The sequence below is a fragment of the Adiantum capillus-veneris genome, chromosome 7, assembly GCF_014529385.1.
Source record: "Adiantum capillus-veneris isolate H3 chromosome 7, ASM1452938v2, whole genome shotgun sequence".
NCBI classification, from domain to species: Eukaryota; Viridiplantae; Streptophyta; class Polypodiopsida; order Polypodiales; family Pteridaceae; genus Adiantum; species Adiantum capillus-veneris.
In genome coordinates this window covers 47,635,875-47,662,717 of record NC_140937.1, presented here as the reverse complement: position 1 = coordinate 47,662,717, position 26,843 = coordinate 47,635,875, and the positions used below count along the sequence as shown (strand labels likewise).

At 41.0% G+C, this 26,843-nt stretch overlaps 1 protein-coding gene across 1 annotated transcript; it reads right to left on the bottom strand.

Annotated features, from left to right (window-relative positions):
- Positions 1 to 14,053: 14,053 nt before the first annotated feature.
- Positions 14,054 to 18,282, bottom strand: LOC147453796 (uncharacterized; the record flags this gene model as incomplete). The annotated part of the gene is made up of 6 exons (XM_086516971.1): positions 14,054 to 16,207; positions 16,867 to 16,981; positions 17,086 to 17,092; positions 17,547 to 17,571; positions 17,669 to 17,687; positions 18,112 to 18,282. Coding segments are annotated over 6 exons (369 nt in total), but the record flags the coding sequence as incomplete, so codon positions are not given.
- Positions 18,283 to 26,843: the final 8,561 nt, after the last annotated feature.

The window sequence follows — 26,843 nt, the reverse complement described above, 5'->3', positions numbered from 1 at the left end:
TGTTGAGGTGTCCTTGGGGTTGTCTTTTGCCTTCGAATGCCATTGCTAGCACAAAAGCTTTCAAAAGTTTGGTTGCAATATTCACCTCCATTGTCAGATCTGAGGCATTTAACCTTGGTACCTACTTCATTCTCCACAAAGTCTTTCCACCTTTGAAATATTCTTCATGACATAAACCCATGTTTTTCTAGTCGCATCGTCTATGAATGTTACATAGTACAATGAGCCACCAAGTGATGGTGTACTTGCAGGACCCCAAACATCAGAATGAACCAACTCAAGTTTTTTATTTTTTCTTTCATTTCTTGATTTTTGAAATTTTACCCTCTTTTGTTTACCATAAACACAATCTTCACAGAACTCTAAGTCCACTTCTTTCAAACCTGGTAGAAGCTTCTTTGTTTGAAGGATTTGCATTCCTTTGGCACTCATATGCCCAAGCCGGTAGTGCCACACCGCACTGTCAACTTCTGTAGTTGTTGCACAAGCTGAAGGTTGCGTGCTCATAGTACACAAGTAAAGTGTATCGACCTTTTCTCCCTTAGAAACCACCAAAGATCCTTTTGAGATCTTCCACCGTTTGTTTCCGAATGCAATGTTGTGACCTTCATCATCCAATTGTCCTGTAGAGATCAATTTTTTCTGAAGAGAAGGAACATCCCTAACATCTTGAAGCTTCCATTCATTTCTGTTGGCAGTTTTGATAGAAATTGTACCTTTGCTAACAATCTCACAAGCTTCATCATCTCCCAAGTATACATACCCAAAATTACCTTTGGTGTAATCTTGGAAATGTTGCTTGTGTGGTGTCGCATGGAATGAAGCCCCGGAATCTGCTATCCAGGAATTAGACACATTGTCTAATGAGAGAATTAGAGCATCTTGCTCTACTTTACCTGCCACATTGGCCTCTGATGTTGGCTTGTTGTCTTGAGACTCACTCTCCTTCTTCTTCTTGGAACAGCAATCCTTCTTGACGTGGCCCTTCTTGCCGCAGTTCCACATTCAAGAACTGACTTTGTGCGTGACTTGCTTCGTCTTGAGCGATCACGACCCTTTTGGGTTTTGAATCTCTCCTTAGGCCTTCCTCTTGTTTCCACTGACAGTGCAACACTTGATGATTCTCCTGTGCTTCTCCTTCGTATTTCCTCGCTTAGGAGAACACCCACAACATCATCAAACTTAAGAGTATTTGTGCCAGAAATAGAATTACTTACAACCATCACAAGGTTGTCCCAACTATCCGGTAGAGATGATAGTATAAGGAGAGCTCACACTTCGTCGTCAAAATTGATTTTCACCGATCGAATTTGACTTATGTTTGTGTTAAAGTCATTTAGGTGTTCTGCAACTGAACCATTCTCTGCCATCTTTAGATTGAACAAGCGCTTCATAAGAAATACCTTATTGGATGCCGATGGTTTCTCGTAGAAGTCGTCAAGTGACTTCATCAAGTCCTCCGTGGTCTTCATCTCCGAAACATTGAAGGCCACCGTTGACGCCAAGCTTAACCGGATTGTTCCTAGTGCCTTTCGATCAAGGACAATCCATGCTTCATCTGCCATCGTTGCAGGCTTCTTTGCAAGATTGCCTAGTGGCAAATAGAGGTCATTTTGGTAGAGATAGTCTTCAATCTGTATCTTCCAATGTTGGTAGTTTTTGCCGTTGAACTTCTCAATCTTGAGCTTCCCTTCCTCCGCCATAACTCCCACTCAATTCAAGGAATCCTTTCCTTGAGATAATTTGGCTACCAGAAAACCTTGCTCTGATACCAGTTGCTAGGAAATATGACGTAGCTAAATAGATATTTGAGTAGATTACTTAATGGAGAGAGATAGATTTTACACACAAGAGATTATAGATTAGAGAGAGAGAGAGAGTACACATGATATACGTGGTTCACCCAATGTGGGCTACGTCCACGGGAAAGCAGCCACTCAATACAAGAAGTAGTTTACAAAGGGATTAAACCCTTAATGGAGCTCCCGCCTTGCTTCACTCTCACCACCTCACACTCACCTTGTTGCATCACCTTCACACTATGAAATGTGTGTAGAAATGGCCTCCTTTTATAGGCCAAAAGGGCTTCCCTCTCTCATGAGAGGCAGCCATGTGTAGCCGCCCTTGTGTTGATAAGTCCAAATCGGACCCTCCAATCCACCCATGTGTGGCCGCCCTTGAGAAGACAAGTCCGCTTTTGAATTCGACCATCGGCCATTGACTTCCGACCACCTGCCACCGGCCAACCGACGGTTGTTTTTCGACCACTTTTTGGCCGCCGTTCGGCCATAATATTCCGGCGAAAAGGAATATTCCGGCGAGGCCCCTAAAGTTGCCCCTGATTTTTGGCCGTGAAAATTTTGGTTTTCGGCGAGTAATTTTTTTTCACGCACAATGGATTCTCCTCATAATGGGGGCCTTACAAATGTGCCCTTTTACCACAAAAAAAATTACAAGGGTAAATCAGGCTCCATACTTAACACTTTACTCTCGGCTAGAGTACTCCCCATGTCACTACCCGTGGTTAGATCCCTAGCAAAAATCTTGCCTTGGATACGCAAAACAGTGCAACTTTGATTTTATATCATCATCCATTTTTTTTCTCATAATCATCTTGTTCTTGAATCCCATTTACCATACAAAATGGAATAAAGTCTAGACAATCCTCATCAAAAAATTGTAGGGGTAATCTATTGACACACACAACTAAGGCCATAATTTGAGTCCACTCTAAGGGCTCCATCCTTTCTTTTTGGTAAGCTTCAGTATATAGTCAAAATCTTAAAATGTCCTATATTCCCTTTACACTTCTCTTTTTCACATTCAAAAGCTTCACATATCCATAGGTGAACTTTAGAATTTAGTCATGCTAGTATTTTAGATTTTGCAAATAGAGCCAAATCGAATTATTCTACCGAAGCTTTATGTACATCTCTATAGCTGTGGTCCTCAAGTTGATCCACATAGTGGTCCCCATGTGGTGCAACTAGATATAGTCATAGCCCCAGTCTTGAACCATTTTTAATTGGTGCATGAATGGTTTTCCTAACATTATAGTTATCCTTAATACCAAAATCTACTATGGTAAATGTAAGATCACGTCCAATTCCACAAGAGATCATCTCATTACTTTCTCTAGAAATTAAATAAGCTTCTCAATATGATCGTCAACTAGCTGTAATTTCGTTTGTGTCTACCTAAGAGCAGGTTTTTCCCATTTTCCTCAAACACCTTTGGTGGCTATGCCAACACCCGCACCACTGTCTAGAATAGCTATGGTTTCTGCTCGGGGGGGAGGGGGCACTGTATAAATTGTGCATATCACGTGCGTTCAAGGACTATTTATAAAACTCCTTATCAGTGAATTTTTGACAAATAAAACATACTCTTTTCATATTCAATCTGTAAATTTTTTTTTCTCAATTCCATTTTATGATGCCCTTTTGTACGTGAAAATTTAAGAAAAATTTAAATTTAATAACCCCATCTATTGCACTCATTGATAGTCACATAATTATTAAGTGACCCCCTCGAGGGTTTTTGTCCCCCGACATTCTATAGGCAATGTTGTGTTTTCATCATCTCCTTCACAATAATCACCAACTTTGTTGATGGTAACGAGCTTAGCATCCTTTTCGAGTTTGTTCTACTCCTCCACTTCTTGACTTATTGTCTCAACAAGATTTTTGATTCCCATTTTCTCAAGCATCTTTCAACATCTCTCCACATCTGAGGTCTGACTTTTAATAGCTTAGCTATCGTTAGCGTGCATCTCACTAGCATTGACACAAATCCCTATAATCCTTGAGAATTTATGACTAGCTTATGACCTTTTCTCTAAGATGGTAGAACCATAACATCTAATCTTTTCTCATAATGTTCTAAGTAGGATAGCAACTCCTTAAGGGTTTCCTCTCTACTATTCTCTTATCTTTTCATTCCTTGGTCACCATACATGGATTGCATTTTGAAGTCCATCATACCCTTTTCAAGATTGACTTTTGCAATAGATGTTGATTTCCACCGATGAATGCGATCTCTACCCTTCCTTACTATGTCCCAAATTTTGTCAAGCCCATCACCTTTAACTTCTGGCATGGTAAGAGGTATATGATAAACAAGCTCGTCAATTATGTTTTTTTAGCTTCTCCTTTTTCACATATAAGTGAATTATCCATTCCTTGAGGATCTTGGACCCTTGGTTTACTCTCTTTCTCACCCATAGCTCTTTTTGTGAACCTAATTGCCAGCTAAAATCTCCACTTTGTTGACAGATTCTTGCTCAACCGTGTTGTTCAAACTTGCTTTCTTTTTGTCGTTCGTTTGTTTAGAGTCAAAAAGTGGTTGAGGTATTATCCTATCCTGGGTTGACATATTTGATGGAGGTTCCATAAGTGCTTGAGTAGTCTCAATCAACTTTATGCATATAGGATAAGTCATCCACCTATGCTCTATAGTCAGGTGAGGGTGTGCTTTTTGAGCGAGCTTCTGATTTTCAGCTTTCTCAATCAAAATCATTTCTTGCAAGCTTTTTGGCATTTAATTTGGAGCCTTTTTTAATGGCACAAAATATTTAACCAAAAAGCATACATCCCACATATACAATAGACACTCAAAATTATACATGAATTTTACAAATTAGTCTCAACTTTAAGCTTAACATCTGGAAATGTATGAGACTCCACACCATACATCTAGCAAGAGGGGAATCCAAAAAGAGCAAGGTGTAGAATAAAACAGGTGCTCCAACACAATATGATATATCTTTGTGTTTGACTCAACACAAATGCAAGGTCCATGGGGGTTAGTGTAGGCTAATGAATAACCATGTTCTCCTTTGGTTGAAGAGGAAAGAGTGAATTTTATTTGTGAGCTTTTGTTCTCATGATTTTGAAATTAAAACTGTTTTATCAAGTTTTTTTTTACTACTATATTTTCATCAAAGTTACACATTGATATATGGAAGGCATCACAACAACTAACACTTACTAAAAGATGGATTATAAACAATATGGATTGCGTATACATGAGGATAATGAAGTGGAGAGTGGGTGAAATTGCATAATACCATAGTGTAGCTAAACCTACCAACAACCAATATATTAAGCCAAAAAATTACATAAAGGGCATGGACATGAGAGCCAACATAAAAAAAATATCTCGACCTCATGACATGTAGCATTTGCATTATTGTAAACTCCTCCATAAAGGTCACAACCATACTTCTAACTGCTCTTATGCTTTTGTGCTTTGGAATCCCATGCCTCCATTTTTGCTACCTTACCAAATGCATATATCTTAGCATTTTTCACTTCAGCTTGAACATATATATCAACCATACCTCCATTTGAACATATTATTGATTAGCATCTCATAATTTATGACTCATTATCATTTATGGCTACAGAAAATCAAAGTAGATGTCCATCCATATGAACGAGCACAACGAGAGCACAACCTAATATCTTGCTAGTTAGTAATGGATGACCATAATATTGATGATCGTATCATCATATATGGTTAAAGGATAGAAACATAGAGGACATAAACTTACACATGTTTTTGTAGAATAGTTGCATGCAAATATGAACATTTCCTTATTGTCACCATGTTTTCTTTTCAAAATAGGCACCATGTCATAGCAACCAGAGCAACATGTCATCCACATACAAAATAAGGATCAGCCAACTGCCATCCTTAGCCTTCTTTGTATATAGACAGTGATCGAACTCACTACGTTTGTAGCCTTGAGAAAGCATAAACTTGTGGAACTTATGGTACCATGCCCTCAGTGATTGTTTTAAGCCATAAAGACTCTTTAACAACTGGCATACCAAATCTTCCTTGCCTTTCTCAACAAACCCTTCTGGCTGCTACATGTAAATTTCCACATCTAAATCACCATGCAAGAACGCTGTCTTGAAATCCATTTGGTGCAACACCAAATCTAATATGGCAACCAATGCAAGAAAGCATCTCAATGTAGTCATCTTGACCACCGGAGAGAAGACTTCATCAAAGTCAATGCCTTGTTCTTGCTTAAAGCCCTTGGCAACAAGACTTGCTTTGTACTTTGGCTGACTATCATGAGCGGTGATCTTATACCTGTAAACCCATTTACAAGGTAGAGCCTTTTTGCCCTGTGGTAATTTAACTAGCTTCCATGTCTGGTTTTTATGCAGAGCTTTCATCTCTGACTACATGGCCAATTGCCAATTCCCGGAGTCCTTCATTTGCACTGCTTCCTTGTAACATGAAGGCTCATTGAAATCAGTCAACATGACATAGTTCATAGATGGAACAAACCTATCAGGAGGTCGCGTGATATGTCCAGATCTACGCAAAATAGGTGGCTCAGGCTCAGCCACAACCTGTGGTTCCACTCTATGCTGTCCTTGCTCCTCTTGAGCCCTGACATTTTGTCTTGCACGTGCAGGTCCATCTTCTTGGAAGATAACTCTTCTAATCTCCTCAACCCTCTCTGGTTTAGAATGATATTTGGCTTCATTAAAGTGAACATCATTGCTGCGGATAACCTTTCTGGATTCGGGATCCCAAAGTCTGTACCCCATCTCACCAGAATTACCATAGCCTAGAAAGATGCACTTTCTACTCTTTGGCTCAAGTTTGTTCCTAAATTCCTTTGGAACATGAGTATATGTCTCACAGCCAAAGACTCTGAGATGCTTGTATGAGGGCATTTTGCCTGACCATACCATCTCTGCCACTGAATCCTTCTGCAAAACCTTGCTAGGAGATCTATTTATAAGATGAACAACTGTTGATACAGCTTCAGCCCAAAACCCATTTGGCAGTTGTGCATTAGACAACATACTTCTGACCTTCTGTTGTATGGTCCTATTCATCCTCTCAGCAACACCATTTTGAGGAGGATTGTAAGGAGCAGTAAGTTCACGTTTTATACCTTTTGACTCACAAAAGTCCTGAAAGGCCTTTGAAACATACTCTCCACCATTGTCAGTGCGTAAGCATTTAAGCTTCTTGCCACTCTGATTCTCCACAAGTGTCACAAACGTTTTGAAAACACTAAACGCTTCATCCTTGTGCTTGAGAAAGTAAACCCATACTTTCCTCGAGTAATCATCTGTAAATGTCATAAAGTAAGAAGATCCCCCCAGAGATAGGTTAGGCATAGTCCACACAAATCACTATGAACAAGTGACAACTGTGTATCTCTTCTACTGCTTCTATGCTTATGTGGCTGCTGTGTTTGCTTACCATACAGACAATGTTCACAGAATTCAAAATCATTAAATGACAAGCCAGGCAAATAACCAGAACGAGACAAGATTTCCATTCCCTTGTTGGACATATGTCCTAACCGGCTATGCCACAAAGAAACGTTCGGCTGCTCGGTTACATTGATTACATTTTTAGAGACATTTGATACATAAATCATGTAAAGTCCTCCAGACTTTACTCCATGTGCTACTGTCATAGAACCCTTGGATATCTTCCACATATTCTTTCCAAAAGTGGTGACGTAGCCAGCATCATCAAGTAAACCTGTGCTGATCAAGATCTTTGTAATTGTGGGAACATGTCTCACATTCTTCAGCGTGAAAGAAGAGCCATTCTGAAACTTCAATGGAACATCTCCAACACCTAATATCTCACATGTCTGAGCCAAACATGATCTTTAGTGGTCACATAAGAAGTAAACCACTCCTTGTTTGGAGACACATGAAGTGATGCCCCTGAGTCTATAATCCAGTCACTCAGTGCATTTCCATCAGATGTTGTAAGAAGAGCTAAGTCCATTGTATTCTTCAAGAAGTAGATGTCTCCTGACACTAGACTATCATCCTCTGCAACAATGTTTGTCACATTTATTTCTTGAATCTTCATTGAGGACTTGTTCTTCTCACCATGGTCTTCAACTTTCTCTTTGCCTTTTTCTGCTTTCCATTCTCTGCAGTCTCTTTTCATGTGACCCTTCTTGCCACAATGGTAGCATTCTATGTCACTCTTGCCTTTAGCACTGCGGGACTAGCTACGAGACTGATTCCTCTTTCCACCTTTGTACTTTTCTTTGGTCCTTCCCCTGACAACTAAGGCTGTTCCTTTGCCTTTGTCCATTGTCTTTCTGTTGGTTTCTTCAGTAAGCAGACTGCCTTCTACACCTTCTATGGTCAAACCATCTGGAGGTGCAAAATTACTCAAAGCTGTGCGAAAAGTGTCCCAACTTTTCGGCAATGTGATCAATAGGAACATAACTCTAACAGGTTCATCAAACTTGACACCTTGAGCTGACAACTAACTGTAGATGGTGTTGAATTCATTCAGATGATTGGACATAGGTGTCCCTTCTTTCATCTTCAAGTCAACAAGCTTCTTAAGCCAGTATACCTGTGAAGCTGCACTCTGCTTCTCATAAAGATCACTCAGCTTTGTCCATGCTTGATAAGCCGACATCTCGTCTGCTACATTGAAGTAAACGCTTTCTGCCAAAGTCAGCATAATGGTAGAAAGTGCCAATTCATCCATTTCGCTCCATTCATCTTCGTTTATATCTTGTGGTTTTATCCCCTTGAACTTTATAGGTTTTATCTGCTTCTTTTGTACCAACACGTGCCAAATCTGCTTCTTCCACAATGAAAAATTGGTTCCATCCAGCTTCTTGATATTGTAAAGAGCAGTATCCTGTGATCCAACCAGCCATAGCTACGCTTCACAGTAGTTTACTTTCCTGGGAAAAATTCGGCAGAGTTTCCCCTGTAAACTGACCTTTGAACCAATATCAACCTGTCAAATGAACCAAGAAAGCTTCAGATTTTGTAGAAATTTCGGCAGAGTCTCCTTTGTAAAATGGCTCTGGTGTACTCAAAAAACAGACAAAAAAAACAGCTCAAAAAACCACTGTCTCTCTAACACTGTAAGCTGTGGGTAAACCTGTCCTGCACCTATACTGTCTCTCATTGTCCTGTCACTGTCCTGTAAGCATGGGCTGCGACAATGCCTCAACGGCAGTAAAGCAAAGATGCAATCCCAACTGTCTAACTCACAGTCAATACATCCTAGCTGCCTATCTAAGGGTGCTCGAGGGATCGCTCCAAGACCTGTATCACCGAAAGGATCTCAACATCCGAGAATCCCCCAGCTAAATAAAACCTCACTCGACCCTCAACAAAGGCTGCAGTAAATCTGACAGTACATAGACTTCCCACAAAGTCATACATCCACAACTTTTCCACTATATGATGTAACGGCTGCGGCGGTTGTTTGCTGCGTGACTCACAGCCAGCAAACCCTCAACAGACATACATCATCTCTGACAATACATCCCATGTGGAAGTACCTGCAATGTCAGGATGAAATCTGGAATATCAAGCAGCAAACACAAGCTACCTGATGAACTAGTGGATGTCGCCTACAATCTGTGTAGATGCACCCGTGTCGTATGTGACACGCCTCCAAGAACTGTAAGCCGTCCTTCGATGTGTAGATAGCCACAAATCAGCACTCTGGGAGTGCCGATATCCTCAGCACCTGCAGTCGTAGGCCGAAACCCCAAATTTGCACAGTCGGATCTGCACCCGCCGAGACCACGTAGTCGAAAATGGCCTGCGCAGAACTTTGTCGAATCCGAACGGTGGCCGAGATGATTTGGGTCCGTGTCTTCGCCTGTCGAATCTCACTCCAATATGAGCAAGTGACTCTGGCTACCTACAAATGCTGCCTCGAGCCTCGATCTGAGCTCTGATGATACCAGTTGAAGGAGTACGAGCGAAAGTGCGACGCGAGAGAGTGCGAGAAGAAGAGCACGACGATATGGTGAACTCGCTCTACTGTAATTTGTAGAGCATAGTGAGTTCTTATTAGGTTTTTACAAAAGAATATGTGTACATACTTGGCGGCCCGCCCACTTACCTGGGCGACCACATTGGGCTTTATACCCCAACAGGTAGGTCACAAACTATTGTTGTGGAAACTACTAAAGACGGAGGTTAGCGGGTTGCCGTGACGGATGTCTGTAGCATAGCTATCTGGCACTAACATAAAATGTCAATACTCAAGGAAGTGACTCGTATCGAAAATAGAGGCTCTTTGAGGTTTTCTAACCTCAAGAAGTAAACCTAACAAGAAAACACATCAACTCAACAAGAAAATCATCACTCAATGAAGATTAAAAAATCTTCCTCTATCCTTTCTCACTGTTCTAGGTGATCATGCCATTTTGGCACTCAAATGGACTCGAAAGGCAATGAAATTTAAGGAGGAGGTCTAAGAGGCCAGTATAGGGACACTATCCTACCAAGTCTGGTTGCAATCCAATAAGGTCAAGACCATGAACCATCATGATCAAGGTCCTAAAAACTACAACAAAACTATCCAAAAAGGTTGCCCTATGGTCTAGAAACACTCTCCTATGGTTGAAATGTCAAAAAATAGTGATTTAAGCACTCAAATCTAAAGATTAAGCTCACAAATAGGTAGTCTCAAACCACAATAAAATTGTCAATGCTTACACTTGAATGAAAGAGAAAGAAAAGAGTAATGCACTTCAAGTTTCATAACCAAAATTGGATTATTCAATCACAAGAAATGTTGGTTACAAGTTGGAGTAGCTTGGCTCCTTGAGCGTACGTACAACAGAGCTCCTCTTTCTTCCAAAGATAATCCCCTGTTCACATTAAGCTTATTGAATTTTATACCTAGGGCTTTCTAAATGACCACTAACTGGCTCACATGGGTCTTTATAGATGTCATGATAGAATTACAACTCAAGGAAAAGATTTGCTACTCTAAAATCAAGATTTATAGATAGTGTAGCTACACTCAAAAAAATAACAAAGTACAAATGTGGTGTCCGGATAAGTGTCCAGCTAGGTGGACGTCCATGTATTAAACCCGACAACATTTCCTCCTTCCTATCTCGTGTCATCCCATGACAGACCATGTGAAATCTTGTCCGAAGAGTTGTCTTTGGTTTTGACCTTAGGGTATTCTTTAGCTTTGAAATTGCTTTGTAGTTGAATTTGCTCCCCCCTTTCTTGAGTTAAGTTATATCTGTTGTGTTTGTGTTGATATGGAGATGTGCTTCTATTGTCGAGGAAACTTTGCATCTTGTTGTGCATTCTACTCTTTGTTGCCACTTTTGACCATGAAGATGGCTTTTGGTGTTGCCTACCTTTGTGGAAATTGAGCTTCTTTGGGTTGTTGATTTGATGATAGATTTGGCCTTGGGAGTTTTCTACAATATCTTTCCAATTTTAAAGCACTGTGTGAGCCCCTTATAATTTTTGTTGAGAGCTCTCTCATGGAATTTGTCATTGCTTGTCCATTTTCTTTGTATGACATTCTTCAACTTGCCATTGTTTGATGGAGCTTTGATGTTGTACCGGAAGATAATAATTGATCTTGACAAGAAAGTTGAGACCTACAACCTATTGCTCTGATTCTTTGATGAAGGATTTGGGTAGCCATTTCCTTATTGCCGAGGTAGAGGGAATGTATACAAGAGAATACTCATGAGTGTTCTAAATTAGGGTCTCTGGTTGACCAAAGGGAAAAAAACACGATGGAAAAAAAATGCCTTTGGTCTACGCTCTTATTAGAGTTATTCATTGAACTTGAAGTACTTGTTCATGCAAGGCAAGTGCTTGGAAGAAACAAAGGAAGAGTGCCTAATGCAAGTACCAATTATGGGACACTCTTTATGCATACAATAAATTTGTCAAACAAAAGCATGCACTGTACGAGATGGAGTTGATGGGTGCTTCAAAGAAAAAATGTAGCACATGTGACATGGACAAGAATGTTGCAATAGTTTCCACATTTCCAAAAAGGGTTTTTTATGTAGAAACTTCTCCACTCACACTCACTATGCTTAATGAATGAGTGTCTTTTGAACTTACTCCTTCACTTTGCAAGACTTAAAATACATAGACTTTGACTCTTATGCTCACCTATGAGTGACACAACATAAATACGCTCAACTCTTCTAGATTGAGCAGTACCTAGAATAGCTAAGACGATTGGACCATAGAAAATATAACTTTAATCTTTGGAACTAATGCCTCGCTCATTTAGTGGCTTAGTTGCTCAAATTTGACTTTTATGCCATGTATTTTTAATGGCGATTTGGACATACCCGTTCAAAGCTAGAGACCCAATTCCATAGGTTCTTGAGATTTAGGCCTCTTTCATTGTGTTGGTCTTTGGATGCCACCATTTTTTCCATTAGGTTGGCATAATTTTATTCCTCTTGATTTGTTTGTCCAATGTTGATACTGCTTTGCAAAGTAGGTCTTAAAATTGTAGTAGGGATTGATGGAGTATTTACTTTATCTGCCATGAGAAGCGGTTGTTGTTGTTTGTGGATGCTCTGTGTTTGAGTTTCCAATAGCAATTTCAGAACCCACCCCTGTGCAACCATCTTTTTCATTTTCTCTTCTGTTCTGACTTGATGGACACTAAGCTTCAGTATCCATATGTGATCATTTTTTTTATAGAAGCTTTGCTTTTGTAGTTGGAGATGAGGTATCCATCTAGAGGTTGCATCACCCTTGGTTGATATTGGCTTTTGTTGGCTCTTCTTTGTGTTTTCTTTCTTTTGGGTGAAGCCTTGTGCTACATGGCTGATCTTAGTTGTTCTAGGTTGAGCTACTACTTTTAGTAACCATATTTGAGTGTTACCTTCATAAAATACTTGCACTTTGAGTAGCTTGATTGAAATCATCTACTGCTTCAGATGTCGTTTTTGGGTAGCTTGGTTGAAATCTGACTTTGGTACTCATGTTTGTCGCATTTCTTGCTACTTTGAAGGTCCTTTTCTTTGTCTTTTGTGGTTGTTATTTCTCCTAATTGAGGTGGTTGTCTTCCATTGATGGCTCGGCTTTCTCCTTGTAGAACCTTTTGCTTGAGGTAAGTAGTTATAGGCTGTTACTTTAGGTTTTTTGGCCCAAACATTGGTGTTCCTGTGAAAGTAGCCTTGAGAAAAAATTGACCCATTTGATGCTACCCACCCTATTACCTTTGGTTGTTGAGGCTAAACTTGTGCTTGGTGTATCCAAACTGGATCTTTGACCTTGATGTGCTCTTTGGATACTAACACATTTGGTTGGTTCATTTTGGCTTTTGTTGGAGGCTTTTTTGTGATGGAAAATTTGGTTGATAAACTTTTTTCTTGGGTTTCTATTGCATTCTTGATGGTTGGGCTTTTGATATAGAGGTTGCATTAGGATTTTGGAGGAGAATCATTCATGAAGATAAAGTCGTTTTGCAAGTTTGATATACTTTAATGTCTGCTTTAGCTTTACCTTTCTTAGCTAGAGTTGGTTTTTTCTTCTCTACATGAGTTTGAGATGCTTTTGGGACTACGGTTGTTGATGTTGTTGAAACTTTTGGTTATTGTTGAAAGAAGATGTCCATCCATAACTTTTTGTTAGATCTAAACTCTCTTTGATCTGATGGGAGTCGATTATGTAAATTGTGTCCTTGTACTCCCCAGTACTCAACTTGAGTATGACTTTTGCCATGCCACGGCTAGGAATTGGAATTCTAGTACTTGTGTACATTGTTTCCTCTAGCTCTCTTATTGGTAGCTTTTCCATCATTATCCACATGCTATATAACATTAAATTTCTGGTAGCATAAGGATCTATCACAACTGAACATGTGATTCTGAGTCATGTTTCTCCGCATATGTTGAAATACATCATCCCAAGAGACACTCGATCCTCTGTCAGATCCTTGTTCATCTCTTGATCATGTTTTTTGAACACCCGATGTGGAACTTGGTTCTTCATCTGCTTTTAGTTGTGCACTTTCTAGAGTTGGCTTCTTTGAAACAACTTTTGTCGATTCTTCAAGTATGTCAATGATGTCTTCTTCCTTCATTTGTGCTTTTGCACCATGATTCATGACATTGATTGACTCACCTATTTTGCTTTCATACTCACAAGTTTCATTAAATTTCTTCAACACCTTTGTCATAAAACAATGAGTTGTGTCAAAGCTATTCTCATCACAAAACTAGATAGGAAGCCACCATGGAGGTAGTTCCATTTCATAATATTGCATCTGAGGTGGGGATTGTATCAAATTATGTGGATGAGAGTCACTTTCATATGGATAGGGGAGAGGACATTCATAAAACAAGGGTGTTTAGTTGTTTTGAATGCCCGCCAGTGCCTTTGTGGGAGGCTATCTTCACTCACCGTCAAGGCAATCTTCATGGGATACATGTACAGAGGATCATGTTTGATCTCCATTAAATATCATTTGAGCCGTAATACATTGGCTGACTCAGGATGGCTATTAGTGATGGCCTCTCTTGTAGATATAAAACCTTTCTTGGATGTACAAATTTTCATGAAGAAATGCATTTTCTATCATTGATGTTACATGTGTATGCAGGAGACACTTATCTAGGTTGAGAGGTTTTGCAAGGAATCAAAGTTGGTTATTTATTGACATGTGATGGTTGATATGTGGAGTCACCTCGGAGAGACATGAGGTGAGTTCTTCATTTATGGTTGCATGATATGCAAGCTTGAATGTTGGTTTGCTTATTTATGTCTTGTGTTTTCTTGTAGTGCGACATTTCTGTCATGTTCCTAGTGCATACATGTGGATTGCTCCACTTGCTTTACATTATAGAGAATGATCTCGTGTTTTGAACATTAGGGATGGCTTCTACCAATAACACTATGCGACACTATCTGTCAAATTTATGTGAGACATTGTAGGAGCGTGTGTGTGCGGTGTAGTGCAGTAGAGGGAAGACATACAGTGTGGGTTAGTGGATATCTCATGTTCAAGGCAGTGAGTGAGTCTCCCTTATTCTTTTATTTATAAAAGAACAAGGTTAGTAAGTTAGTGAGTGATGAGATTTAAGGTGTCCGGCTTCGGGTTTGGGCACATCCTACCTTTACCCCAACAATCTCCCACTAATAGACGAATGTGCCGATAAATGAACCTACTAGCTAATGACTAGTATTTACAAAGGATATAGGTGAGAGAATCTCTCAACCTATGCCCACTAGATCATTCACTCTCTTTGCATGCCGATGTATCAGTTGTAGTGGTGGACGAGCGTGAGTATCTATGCTCAAGCCTGTATGTAAATCCCGCAGACAACTTTGTATGGTCTACAAATCTCCACAATGCATCATGCTAGTGTCAGCCATCGTATGACTAACAATCCCTGCTACAAATGCTCCCACTGCAGGTACTAGGTTGGGCTCGACACTACAGGTCATACATGAGATGCTTAAATGTTGACAAAATCTATGCAAACCTGGTTGTCCTAGACTCCCCTGTGATATCTGCATGCACTGCATAATCAAGACTACTCATCGCGTATGGATGTATCATGGCCAACACTGGGATGGCTACGTCTCTATCACCCATAGACGGAACCACGCACCCTAAGGACTCCATGTTTGTCATCTCTGCTTGGGTCTCTAGGTAATAGACCCGCTCTAACTCTACCTGCACAGACTTTGACAACACCTATTGTGTCTCACTAGAGAAATGCCGCTCTACCTCTGTCTCTACTGATGACACATCGTTCACAGATAAACACTCTTTCTTGTGAGCATGGTGGAGCTCACCCACCATGAAGGAGGAACGTCTCATTTCTCACTCAATGCATGCCATCAATAAAACTAAGACCATGACATCTTGATATTGATCCACGTGTATAGGTTTAGCCATGCCATCCTTGGCAACTCTTGCAAGGACCAGTGAAACAAATGCATTGTAAACGATCGCTCTCAAAGCCAAGTATGGCATCCATAATCTCTAAGCTGAATGACTGAGATCCAATTGAGACCAAACTTGCTATCATGTCTCGCACATGATGCACAGATGTGCCACTCAATAATGACAGTCTCGCCTCTCGTGCACCAACTATGTCATGCACTGAACCATCAGTCAAAGTATACATTGCCAAGCATCCCATCAAAATAGCTACAAAATGAGTCACGGTGTGGAGTGACATGAAACATAGCATCCACATCTAGCAGACACTATGAAGGAAGTACACAATCCATAGACATAATAATGTTGGAAGAAAAAGATGAAGCAAATGTGACATCCCCATCACTCATGTACTCAAGACACTACATCTACTCCTCTAGCTATCAAATCAACTGAGCTAACATCATCAACTGCATCTCGAAGACAACCATGTCTTTTGCATTGTCTCATACGACAAAGAAACACCTTCTGATGTGTCCTAAATGATCACAATGCCAACACATAACCTGTTAGTGTGGACGTGAACGTCTCTGTCTCACACGAGTCGTAGATGACTCAGATCTATCATACATTACATGTATTCTCTGCCACAATGCTCTCGTAGTACGATCATGCATAACAAAAGCATATATTGACTCTCCAAGGTGCAAACAAATAGTAGATAATGCATCTCCTCTACATCCTACCAGTGATCATCAGACAAATAGTAGATGATGCATCTCCTCTACATCCCCTGAATCACCACTCAATGATCCATGCAAACCTCATCGTGTCAATGCATGAAGCATACACTCTTGCCATGGCACAAAGTACAACCATCAAACCTACTCATTCCTGAGAGGTCACAATCTCAACGATTACTAGTCTTTGCCATGAGACCAAAGTAGCAAACTAGAAGGCAAAACTACCTATCCAAAAGCACCTACCAGCTGTCCAAAAAATATGGCATCAGAGATGCAAAACTATGAGACGATCTTTGTCAATTTATAAACCGCATCAACCACAAAATCTTTCTCCTAAAACACACTGCCACCAATGCATAAGTGTGAAAACTATCAATGAGAGTGCAAACAGAAGACCATTTGTAAACATGAGCCAAAACCAAGCTCAAGCACCTCTCTAAAACATGTCACAAACCTGGCAACAACTCTAGCAAACCCCAATTGCCAAGCTCACACCGTGCAGTATCGATGCATACATTCACTATCTCCCACCTGCAAAGAACACCACACATAGTGACCCTGAGTGCAACCTGCAAGCACAACGTGGATCTCATCAGTCAATGTGCGATTAAGACCATGCGCCTCAAACTGCACCCAAAATACATGCATAAAACTTTGTAAATCTATGTCATACCTCCGACCTGAGATTTACAACGATCTCCCACTTGAGAGAAAATCTGTCTTGCCAATACCACTCTCGCGTCTGAGAGCAAATTATGTGTAGAATTCTCGATGCACAACAAACAAAATCCCGCAGCAAAAATGTCATATAAACCATAAAATTAGTCTCAAGCAAATGCCAACAATCATTGGAAAAACCGGCATAAAGCATAGCCAACCAAGTGTCACGAAGCACCAGAATGCCATGACATAACATAGACAAAACCAGTATGTGTGTGTCAAAAACATATTGTCAATACCTGGGAGCGCTATGCTCAACCAACAATGCACATACATCCACAATCACATACATGGGAGTGATACATGCTCAACCAAATGTCTGTCAAACCAAGCACAAAGCTTCTACATGCAATTGTGATGAGAGGATTGCTGCAATCGCCTATATTCCTGCAAACCACGATCATGCATACATACAGTGGTACGCTCTCAACAGCTGCCACTGCATGCAAACAAGCACCTGCTATTACAACAATGAACACCTGTTGCGGGACCTCAATCTGTAAGGAAAGTATAGGAGCAAACACATGTACATGTACCTGTACTAGCAATTGAATGCTAGCCAAATACAAAAGTAGCTGGAGATAAATCGCCTCTGATTCCCTTCTTCTCGCTCAATCTACTGGAGCCAATGTCAAGGAAGATACATGGTCAATCGTTGCCTCTTCCTGCCGGCTCACAAACCCTTGCTCTCTCCTCTCTATTATGTTGTCCGAATTGTGTGTGTGTGTGTGTGCGCGCGCGCGAGACACACACATGCCTTGCTTCTTTCAAGCACACGAGAGCTCACGCTCTCTCTCTCTCTCTCTCCCCTTCTTCCTTGCTCTCTCATTGTATGGTGTTGACATCTCCCTCTCTGGTGCGCAAGAACTCCAACGCTTTTTTTAGAGTCACCAGCATTGTCAATTTTCCAATGCTACGAATATGTAGCTACGATTTCAAAAAGTTCCTATAAAGTGGAATCTTGCGAGAATATGCGCACATCAAACTGAGATGCGGGAGGTAGACGGCGACAGCGATGCGCAGCAGGAACAGCAGCAGGAGATGAGGATGCGCAAGTAGGCTGAGTTGCAGGAAGGAGATGACGCGCAGGTAGGCTGAGCAGCGTGACGAGGTTTTTAACTTTTCTAATAAATAATATCCACTTTATGATTAGCGATCAAGGGCAGTCCGAGTGGTTAGATGAGACGTAAGCATATCAATTTCCGACTGTCTGTGTTCGAACACCGATGCTGCGTTTGGGAGAAACTTAGAGCAAGGGAGGGAAGCAAGGGAATATGTGGAGATTCCGCTAAATAAACGAAGCTACCAGTATTACATGTTCCTGAGTATTAAATGCTACGATTTGTTTAATGTTCCTAGCTACCAGTAGTACATGTTCTGAGTATTAAATGCTACGATTTGTTTAATGTTCCTTGGCATCTCCAGGCTTCCAAAACTCTATATTGTGAGCTCTACTACAGTATTACATGTTCCTGAGTATTAAATGCTACGATTTGTTTAATGTTCCTAGCTACCAGTATTACATGTTCCTGAGTATTAAATGCTACGATTTGTTTAATGTTCCTCGGCGTCTCCAGGCTTCCAAAACTCTATATTGTGAGCTCTACTAAACTGAATGAATCTCTCTCTCTCTCTCTCATAATTCTTTGAGGCTTAGCCTATAGTCAAAGTTCATACCCACAGTGGGGCACATAGGGAGGCTACTGCAACGACGACACATAGTGTGGGTTAGTGGAGATCTCATGTTCAAGGCAGCGATTGAGTCTCCCTTATTCTTTATCTATGAAAGAATAGGGTTAGTAAGCTAGTGGGCAGCCAGATCCGAGGTGTTTGGCTTTGGGGTTCAGGCAAATCTCGCCTTTACCCCAAGAATTTAGGTCAGGCCCTTATGGACCATGGATTTTCATGGAGAGGGTATGCACAGAAGAGCCATTCTTTTATGGCATGTTTTATTTAGTTGTTATGTCATCTCAGAGGGTTGTGCCTCGAGTTTGGATGTGGGAGGACAGCTCCCATTTTAGCAAGAGTTTTCCCTAAACCAATTGTGCATGTGCATCTATAGATTTTGACAAGGCTCTGTTGTCTCACCGGTCAATAGATTTATGCATAGCCCATGGCCTAGGCATTGGTAGGCTATTAAAAGGATTTCTAGCTACTTGAGTGGTACTTTACATCTTGGGTTGTTTTATCCCAAGGGGGATCATTGCCGCCAAATTTGCATGCTTTTTCAAACTCAAATTGTGTTGGTTTCTATGACACATGAGTGTCCACAAGTGGTTTTTGTTTCATGCTTGATAGTTCATGCATATCATGGTTGAGCAAGAAGAAACCTAGTGTGGACACTTCCAGTTGTGAAGTTGAGTACAAGGCAATCTCCAGAGCTACGGTTGAGTGTGTATGGCTCAGACGCCTTATGGATGATTTGGATGTTCAACAAAACATTGCCAACATCATCTACACTAAAAGTCAGAGTGAACCCAGCTTTTTATGCTCACACAAAGCACATTGTGGTGAATTATCACTATGTTAAGAAGAGACTCTCAGCAAAAGAGATCAACTTGGCTTATGTATCGACACATGATAACCTTGCACATCTATTCACAATGGCATTGCCTCATGAGAAGTTTGATGCTTTTGCAAATCTTTGGGCTTGCTTCCCTTTGTGTATTGGTCATGTCCTTAGGGCATAACACTTCCATATATATGTGCAAGGTTATCATGTGTCGACACATGATAACCTTGCACATCTGTTCACAATGGCATTGCCTCATGAGAAGTTTGATGCTTTTGCAAAGCTTTGGACTTGCTTCCCTTTGTGTATTGGTCATGTCCTTAGGGCATGACACTTCCCTATATATCTAATCATCCTATGAATGATGATCAAACTAAGCATGTTAATCATGCAGTTGAGGAAATGCTCCAATACTAAGTAAAAAGAATATAGTTTGAGAGGATTACTTGCCATCCTTGATCACCAATTATGGTGGGGTTGGCTAATGAAAGAGTTCAATTAGCAAAGGACTTTCTACATGAGCATTAAGGGACTATAGCAAGTAGAAACTTGTTTAGAATATCAGTGTGTGATCTTATAAGCTAGGAATACTAGCCCAATCTCTATTCATCGTGTGAGCTTATAAGCTAGGTGTACTAGCCCAATCTCTATTTATCGTGTTTATCATGTTAAATTGTTGAGGAAGAGATAATGTGGTTGATAAAAATGTTTTTTTTGAGTTTATTGAGCCTCCAACTCAACCACATAAACCAAAAAGGATTCTCAATTCTCACATGGAGAGATTTCTCCCTAGGTGAGCGCACATCCTACTTGGGTAGTGTTGGATCCCACAATCGAGGTCGAGCATGGGTACACAGGTTGAGGTTACCATCCTTGCATGAAAAAGTTCTCTAAAACAGTTGTTGATAGTGCATAATTTGAGGTGCAATCAACAAGTGGAGGTATAGACCTCAAGAATGTCTCACTTGGGAAAACACTAGGAATAGTGGGTACCCATGTAAACTATAGTGCTCTCTAAGTGTTCAGACTCTAGCACACAACCAGAGTGTAGATAGATGTGGCTCTGGTACCGTAATTGCATCGGTAAGTACCCTTGGAGTCCTTTCTTATTGTTGTTTTTGGGCAATTTACTCCCTAGTTTCACTTGTTTTTTTCTTTTTTTAATCTTTTTTTGACTCCCAAATGTGAATTGGTGCTTGTGATAGCTCAAAATGAATGTATCATTTAGGGGATCATGGCGTGCTTTACAACACAGTGTTCGACTACCCAAAGCTCCCATAGTCCCCAAAATAGGCAAGTTTTTGCTAGCCATGTGGATAAAAAGGAGAAGTTTGAGGGAGGCTTGTGGAGAGAAATATGGAGCCTTTATCCCACATGCCTACTTTCCCCCTTGGAGGAGTAGGCAGTGCAATCCAAGACCCACACATCGTAGCTAGTGACTTACATATCCCTTGATAAAAAAAGAACATGACCATAAAACAAGTTCCAAAAATAGTACATATGCTGCTCAGTCTGAAAATGCTAAATACTACATCATTTCTCCATAGCCTCAGAAACAGCACCAGCCTCAGCTTCAGGATTAGAAACTTCTACTGGGTCAAAAGTTTCCACAAATGGTATTGCAAACCCTACTAGAACATCTTCATCAATCTCCAATTCTAGCTCAGCACTTTGCTTCTTTTCCAATTCTGAATTTTCCATGTCATGCAATGGTTTATCTGAACACTCAGCCTGTTCTGCACACTGTGACTGCTCTTCAATCACCAGCTTCTCCTTGTGCTTTGCTTTAAGCTCATGTACCTGCTTAATCCAAAACTCTCTTTCCTTCTTAAGTTGAGCTGCCTCTACCAGTAAATCAGATTCATGTGCACTCACAAAGCCAATTTTCACGATTTCATATGGGTGCTTCAACACAATAGTCAATCTAGCTCTCATGGATTGCCATACCTCTTCCATTGTATTCTTGAGCTGCTGCTTAAGGACCTGCACATCCCCTTTTAACATTTAAGTCCTAGTCACATCCAACTCCTCTTGAGACAACACCTGTTTCTCCATATCCAGCAAAGGCTACAGTCTTTGATCAAACATCAAATTCTGGACCTGCAGTTCTACATTTTTGTTAGCGAGCTGCTCTAACTCATTGCTGACCTTCCCTTCCAAGGTCATGGTCCATTCTTTGAACAGCCCTAAAGACAGCTTGACCTTGGCCAATTCATCTTTATGTTGCCCCAAAACAGTTTGCATCTCATCCTTATGCTTGATCTTCAAATCCTCCATTTCGATAGTCAAATTCTTGACCATGTCAACCTGCTCCTGCCCCTATTTTGGACATTGCATGCATGTGATTATCTACTTGCAGCTGTTGTTTTTGGACAAATTGCTTAACCTATGCTAACATGTGTACAGCCATGTCAACATCCTCAATGTCAACCAGTCCCTTAGCTTTCTCAACAGTGCCAGGGTCCAAATCCAGCTGCCTAACTGCCTTGAACACTTCACTATCCACTTTCTTTTTCTTTGACAAAGTAAACAGCTTCCCCAATTTGGTTGGTGTCTGCACTGTGACATTAGAGCTCATAATGGGCATATCCAAATTGTGCATAGAATGAACTAGTTCTGCATTCTACATAGCTTTTAAAGCTTCTTCCTCTGAATATCCAATTTGCACCAAGAATCTAAAAGAAGACATCTGCTGCTTATTCTCCTACATATCTGCTAGCAATTCCAACTTCAGACCTGAACTCTAATTCACCTGCACCTCTGAACTTCTGCCCAATAAACTTGTAAGGGCCTGATCACCTGTATCCTTATATGCACTAGGAGCTTTGTAAGGAAAACTAAACAATGCTGCCAAAAATACAGAGAGCCTAGTAAAATTCTGAGCTTTTCTTTTGTCCGACATGTATACCTCAGCAAAAATCTTATCATATAACCAGTTAGCCCAATTTACCTTACCCCCTTATTCTGCAAAACACAGTGGCCCATAGTTCTCTTTGGACATGTAGTCGAACTTAATCAAGAAACACAATCTTTCTAGGTACCACTTTAACTGCTCTCTTCATATATAATTCACATTTTTAAGCATGTAGTACTTCCTGCCACCCTCAGTGGGACCAAATTCCTTCTTCAACAAAACTTCAGAACACTTGGGGATGGTGATAATTCCTTTTGATGGCAATTGAAACACTTGGGCTACCAAATCAGGAGTAAAAGACAGATTGCTTGAAATCATACCCTTTGTTTTTTTGAGGATGTCAAGTTGGGCCTTGGCATAATAGTTGTTCCGCCAGTCCTCCCATGGCAACAAGGCAAATTCCTGCAATCCAATGGTTTGCAACCATGCCACATTTGCTTCCATGGTTAAGTCCAAAGATACTCTGAAATCGATGAAGGGCTCCATCAGGGATCGTTGCAGCTTTGTCGTGCTAAGGGGAGTTGCCACCTGTGTATCCTCATCACCGAAAGACTCTTCCTCTTCCGGGCTGCTCACATCAATGCTTACACTTTCCCTTTGCATCGCAAGCGTCGTGGTGGCTCATCGTTCTCCCACTCCGGCTGCATGCGCTGCTTTGCCTCCCGCGTACCATGGCTGAAGGTGAGCGTAGAGGGGGTGTGTACTTGAAAGAGTCAGGCGACAACATAACGCAAGTTTGAGGGTGACAGAGGTGATGGATGGTACCTTCGATTAGCGCACCCTCCACTAATAATACCCACTGAGAAAATTCGATGTGAGAAAATCCGATCCGGGGACAATCCGACTTGGCAGGCAGATCCGATTTGAGAAAATCCAATTGCAGATGCTCTACATAACCAAATTTTTAACCTTGAACTCTGACCCTTGTGACCTGATTTTGCAGCAATCTGTATTGCACAATGGGATTCAACATCATATATAAACATATCTGTTAGGAAATAAGACGTAGCTAAATAGATAATTGAGTAGATTACTTAATGGAGAGAGACAAATTTATATACACGAGATTATAGAGTAGAGAGAGAGAGAGAGAGTACACACAATATACGTGGTTCACCCAATGTGGGCTACGTCCACGGGAAAGCAGCCACTCAATGGCTTTAGTACTTCAAAACAAGAAGTAGTTTACAAAGGGATTATACCCTTAATGGAGCTCCCGCTTTGCTTCACTCTCACCACCTCACACTCACCTTGTTGCATCAACTTCACACTATGAAATGTGTGTAGAAATGGCCTCCTTTTATAGGCCAAAAGGGCTGCACTCTCTTATGAGAGACAGCCATGTGTAGCCGCCCTTGTGCGAATAAGTCCAAATCGGACCCTCCAATCCGCCCATGTGTGGCCGCCCTTGAGAAGACAAGTCCGCTTTTGAATTCGGCCACCGGCCACCGGCCATTGACTTCCGACCACCGGTCATCGGCCATTGACTACCGGCCACCGGCCAACCGACTTGTTGTTTTCCGACCACTTTCCGGCCGCCGTCCGGCCATAATATTCCGGCGAAAAAAAAAGTATCGGGGGCCTCCGCCCCCGAGGCCTCTAAAGTTGCCCCTGATTCTTGTCCGTGAAAATTTTGGTTTCCGGTGAGTGATTTTCCTTCACGCACAATGGCTTCTCCTCATAATGGGGGCCTTACAAATGTGCGCTTTTACCACAGAAAATTACAAGGGTAAATCAGGCTCCATACTTAACAATCTCCCACTTGGAGACTGATCTCCAAACCAAACCTGTGACTGCTTTCAATTCTGGCTTCTTATCCTTGAATGCCGATTGAAGATGAGCAAAAGCTCAACTTCTCCTTGTTGACCACCTTTGTAAACATGTCTGCAGGATTTTCACTTGTTTGCACCTTTCCTAGCTTGAGCTGTCCCTCTTCCAAAAGAGTGCGTATGAAGTGATATCTCACCTCAATGTGCTTTGTCCTTGAATGAAAGGCTGAGTTCTTCGCAAGATGGATAGCGCTTTGGCTATCACTGTACAAGACACAATTGTCTTGTTTGAATCCAAGCTCTTCTAAGAATCTGTGAAGCCACATAATTTCTTTGCTTGCCTCCGTCATTGCTACATACTTTGCTTCTGTGGTAGAAAGTGAAACCACTTTCTACAGCTTTGAATCCCAGCTTACTACTGTGCCTCCAACCGTGAACACATATCCAGTAGTGCTCCTTCGAGTATCTTTGTCACCTGCCATATCTGCATCAACATATCCTTCTAGAAAAATATCAGTTCCTCCAAAATACAAAGCATTTTTTGTTGTCCCTTTTAGATACCTAAGTATCCACTTCACAGCTTGCCAATGCTCTTTACCTGGGTTGTCCATGAACCTACTCACAACTCCCACTGCATGTGCAATGTCTGGCCTTGTCCAGACCATAGCATACATTAGAGAACCTACCGCTGCAGCATATGGAACTTTAGACATATAGGCTATCTCCTCTTGTGTCTTTGGACACATATCCTTCGTTAGTTTAAAATGACCAGCCAAAGGTGTAGAAACTGGTTTTGCATTTTGCATTGCAAACCTTTCTAGTACCTTCTTGATGTAATGTTCTTGAGATAGCTTTATTGTCTTCTTCGTTCTGTCCCTTGATATTTTCATACCAAGTATCCTCTTTGCAGCACCTAAATCTTTCATTGAAAAAGATTTGGAGAGCTCCTCTTTTAGGTCTTTGATGTCCTGCATGTTAGCACTTGCAATCAACATGTCATCAACATACAACATTAGGATGATGAATTTCCCATCTCCCAAATTCTCCGTGTAGACGCAGTGATCCGAGTTGCATCTTGTGAATCCATGATCCAACATCCATCGATCAAACTTCAAGTACCATTGTCTTGATACTTGATTTAAACCATACAAGATCTTATTTAATGTGCAAACCATTTTCTCCTTACCTTTTACTTCATACCCCTTTGGTTGAAGCATGTAGATTTCCTCCTCTAAGTCACCGTGAGGGAATGCTGTATTTACATCCATTTTCTCGAGATTTAGATCATGAGCAGCCACAAGGCTTAAGACAAGCCTAATTGAGTTCATTTTTACAACAGGAGAAAATATTTCATTGAAGTCAATACCTTTCTTTTGAGAAAACCCTTTTACCACAAGCCTAGACTTGTACCTTTTCTTCCCACCTTCTTCTTCCTTTAGCTTGTACACCCATTTGTTTTGAAGTGCCCGCTTAACTTTAGGCAACTCAACCAACTCCCATGTTTGGTTGCGATGTAGTGAGTCCATCTCCACTTGCATGCTCTTCATCCATTCTTCTTTGGATTCATGTTGCATAGCTTCTTCATATGATTCCGGCTCTCCAGAATCTGAGATCAAGAGATGGTTGAAGGAAGGAACAAACCTTTCTGGAGGTCTACTTGCTCTTGTAGATCTTCGGGAAATAGGTTGAGGCTCCTCATTTGGTTGACGTTGTTGCACATTGTCACCGTTTGCAGTCCTTGAGTCTTCACCGTCCTCAAGCTCCATGTACTCATCACCTGTTTCTTTTGTTTGTTTTCTTTCCAAGTAATCTTTGTACATATTTTGTTCGTTAAAAATTACATCCCTACTCCTTAAGATTTTACCATCTTCAGGATTCCATAGGCGATACCCAAAGTCTCCTTCACCATAGCCAATGAAGAAACACTTTTTGGACTTTGCATCTAACTTTGATCTTAGGCTTCTATCTATGTGCATGAAAGCCTCACACCCAAACACTTTGAGAAATGCATAATTCACCGGTTTACCCTTCCATGCCTCTTCTGGAACTCCCCCATCCAATGCCGTTGAGGGTGACCGATTGATTAAGTACACAGACGTACTTACAGCTTCCGCCCAAAGCTCAAGCGGTAGCCTGCATGTGGCCGCATGCTTCGTGCTCGTTCCATGATTGTCCTGTTCATCCTTTCCGAAATCCCATTTTGTTGAGGTGTCCTTGGGGTTGTCCTTTGCCTCCGAATGCCATTGCTAGCACAAAAGCTTTCAAAAGCTTGGCTACAATATTCGCCTCCATTGTCGGATCTAAGGCATTTAACCTTAGTACCTGTTTCATTCTCCACAAAGGCTTTCCACCTTTGAAATATGGAAAATACATCGGATTTATTCTTCATGACATAAACCCATGTTTTTCTAGTCGCATCATCTATGAATGTTACATAGTACAATGAGCCACCAAGTGATGGTGTACTTGCAGGACCCCAAACATCAGAATGAACCAACTCAAGTTTTTTATTTTTT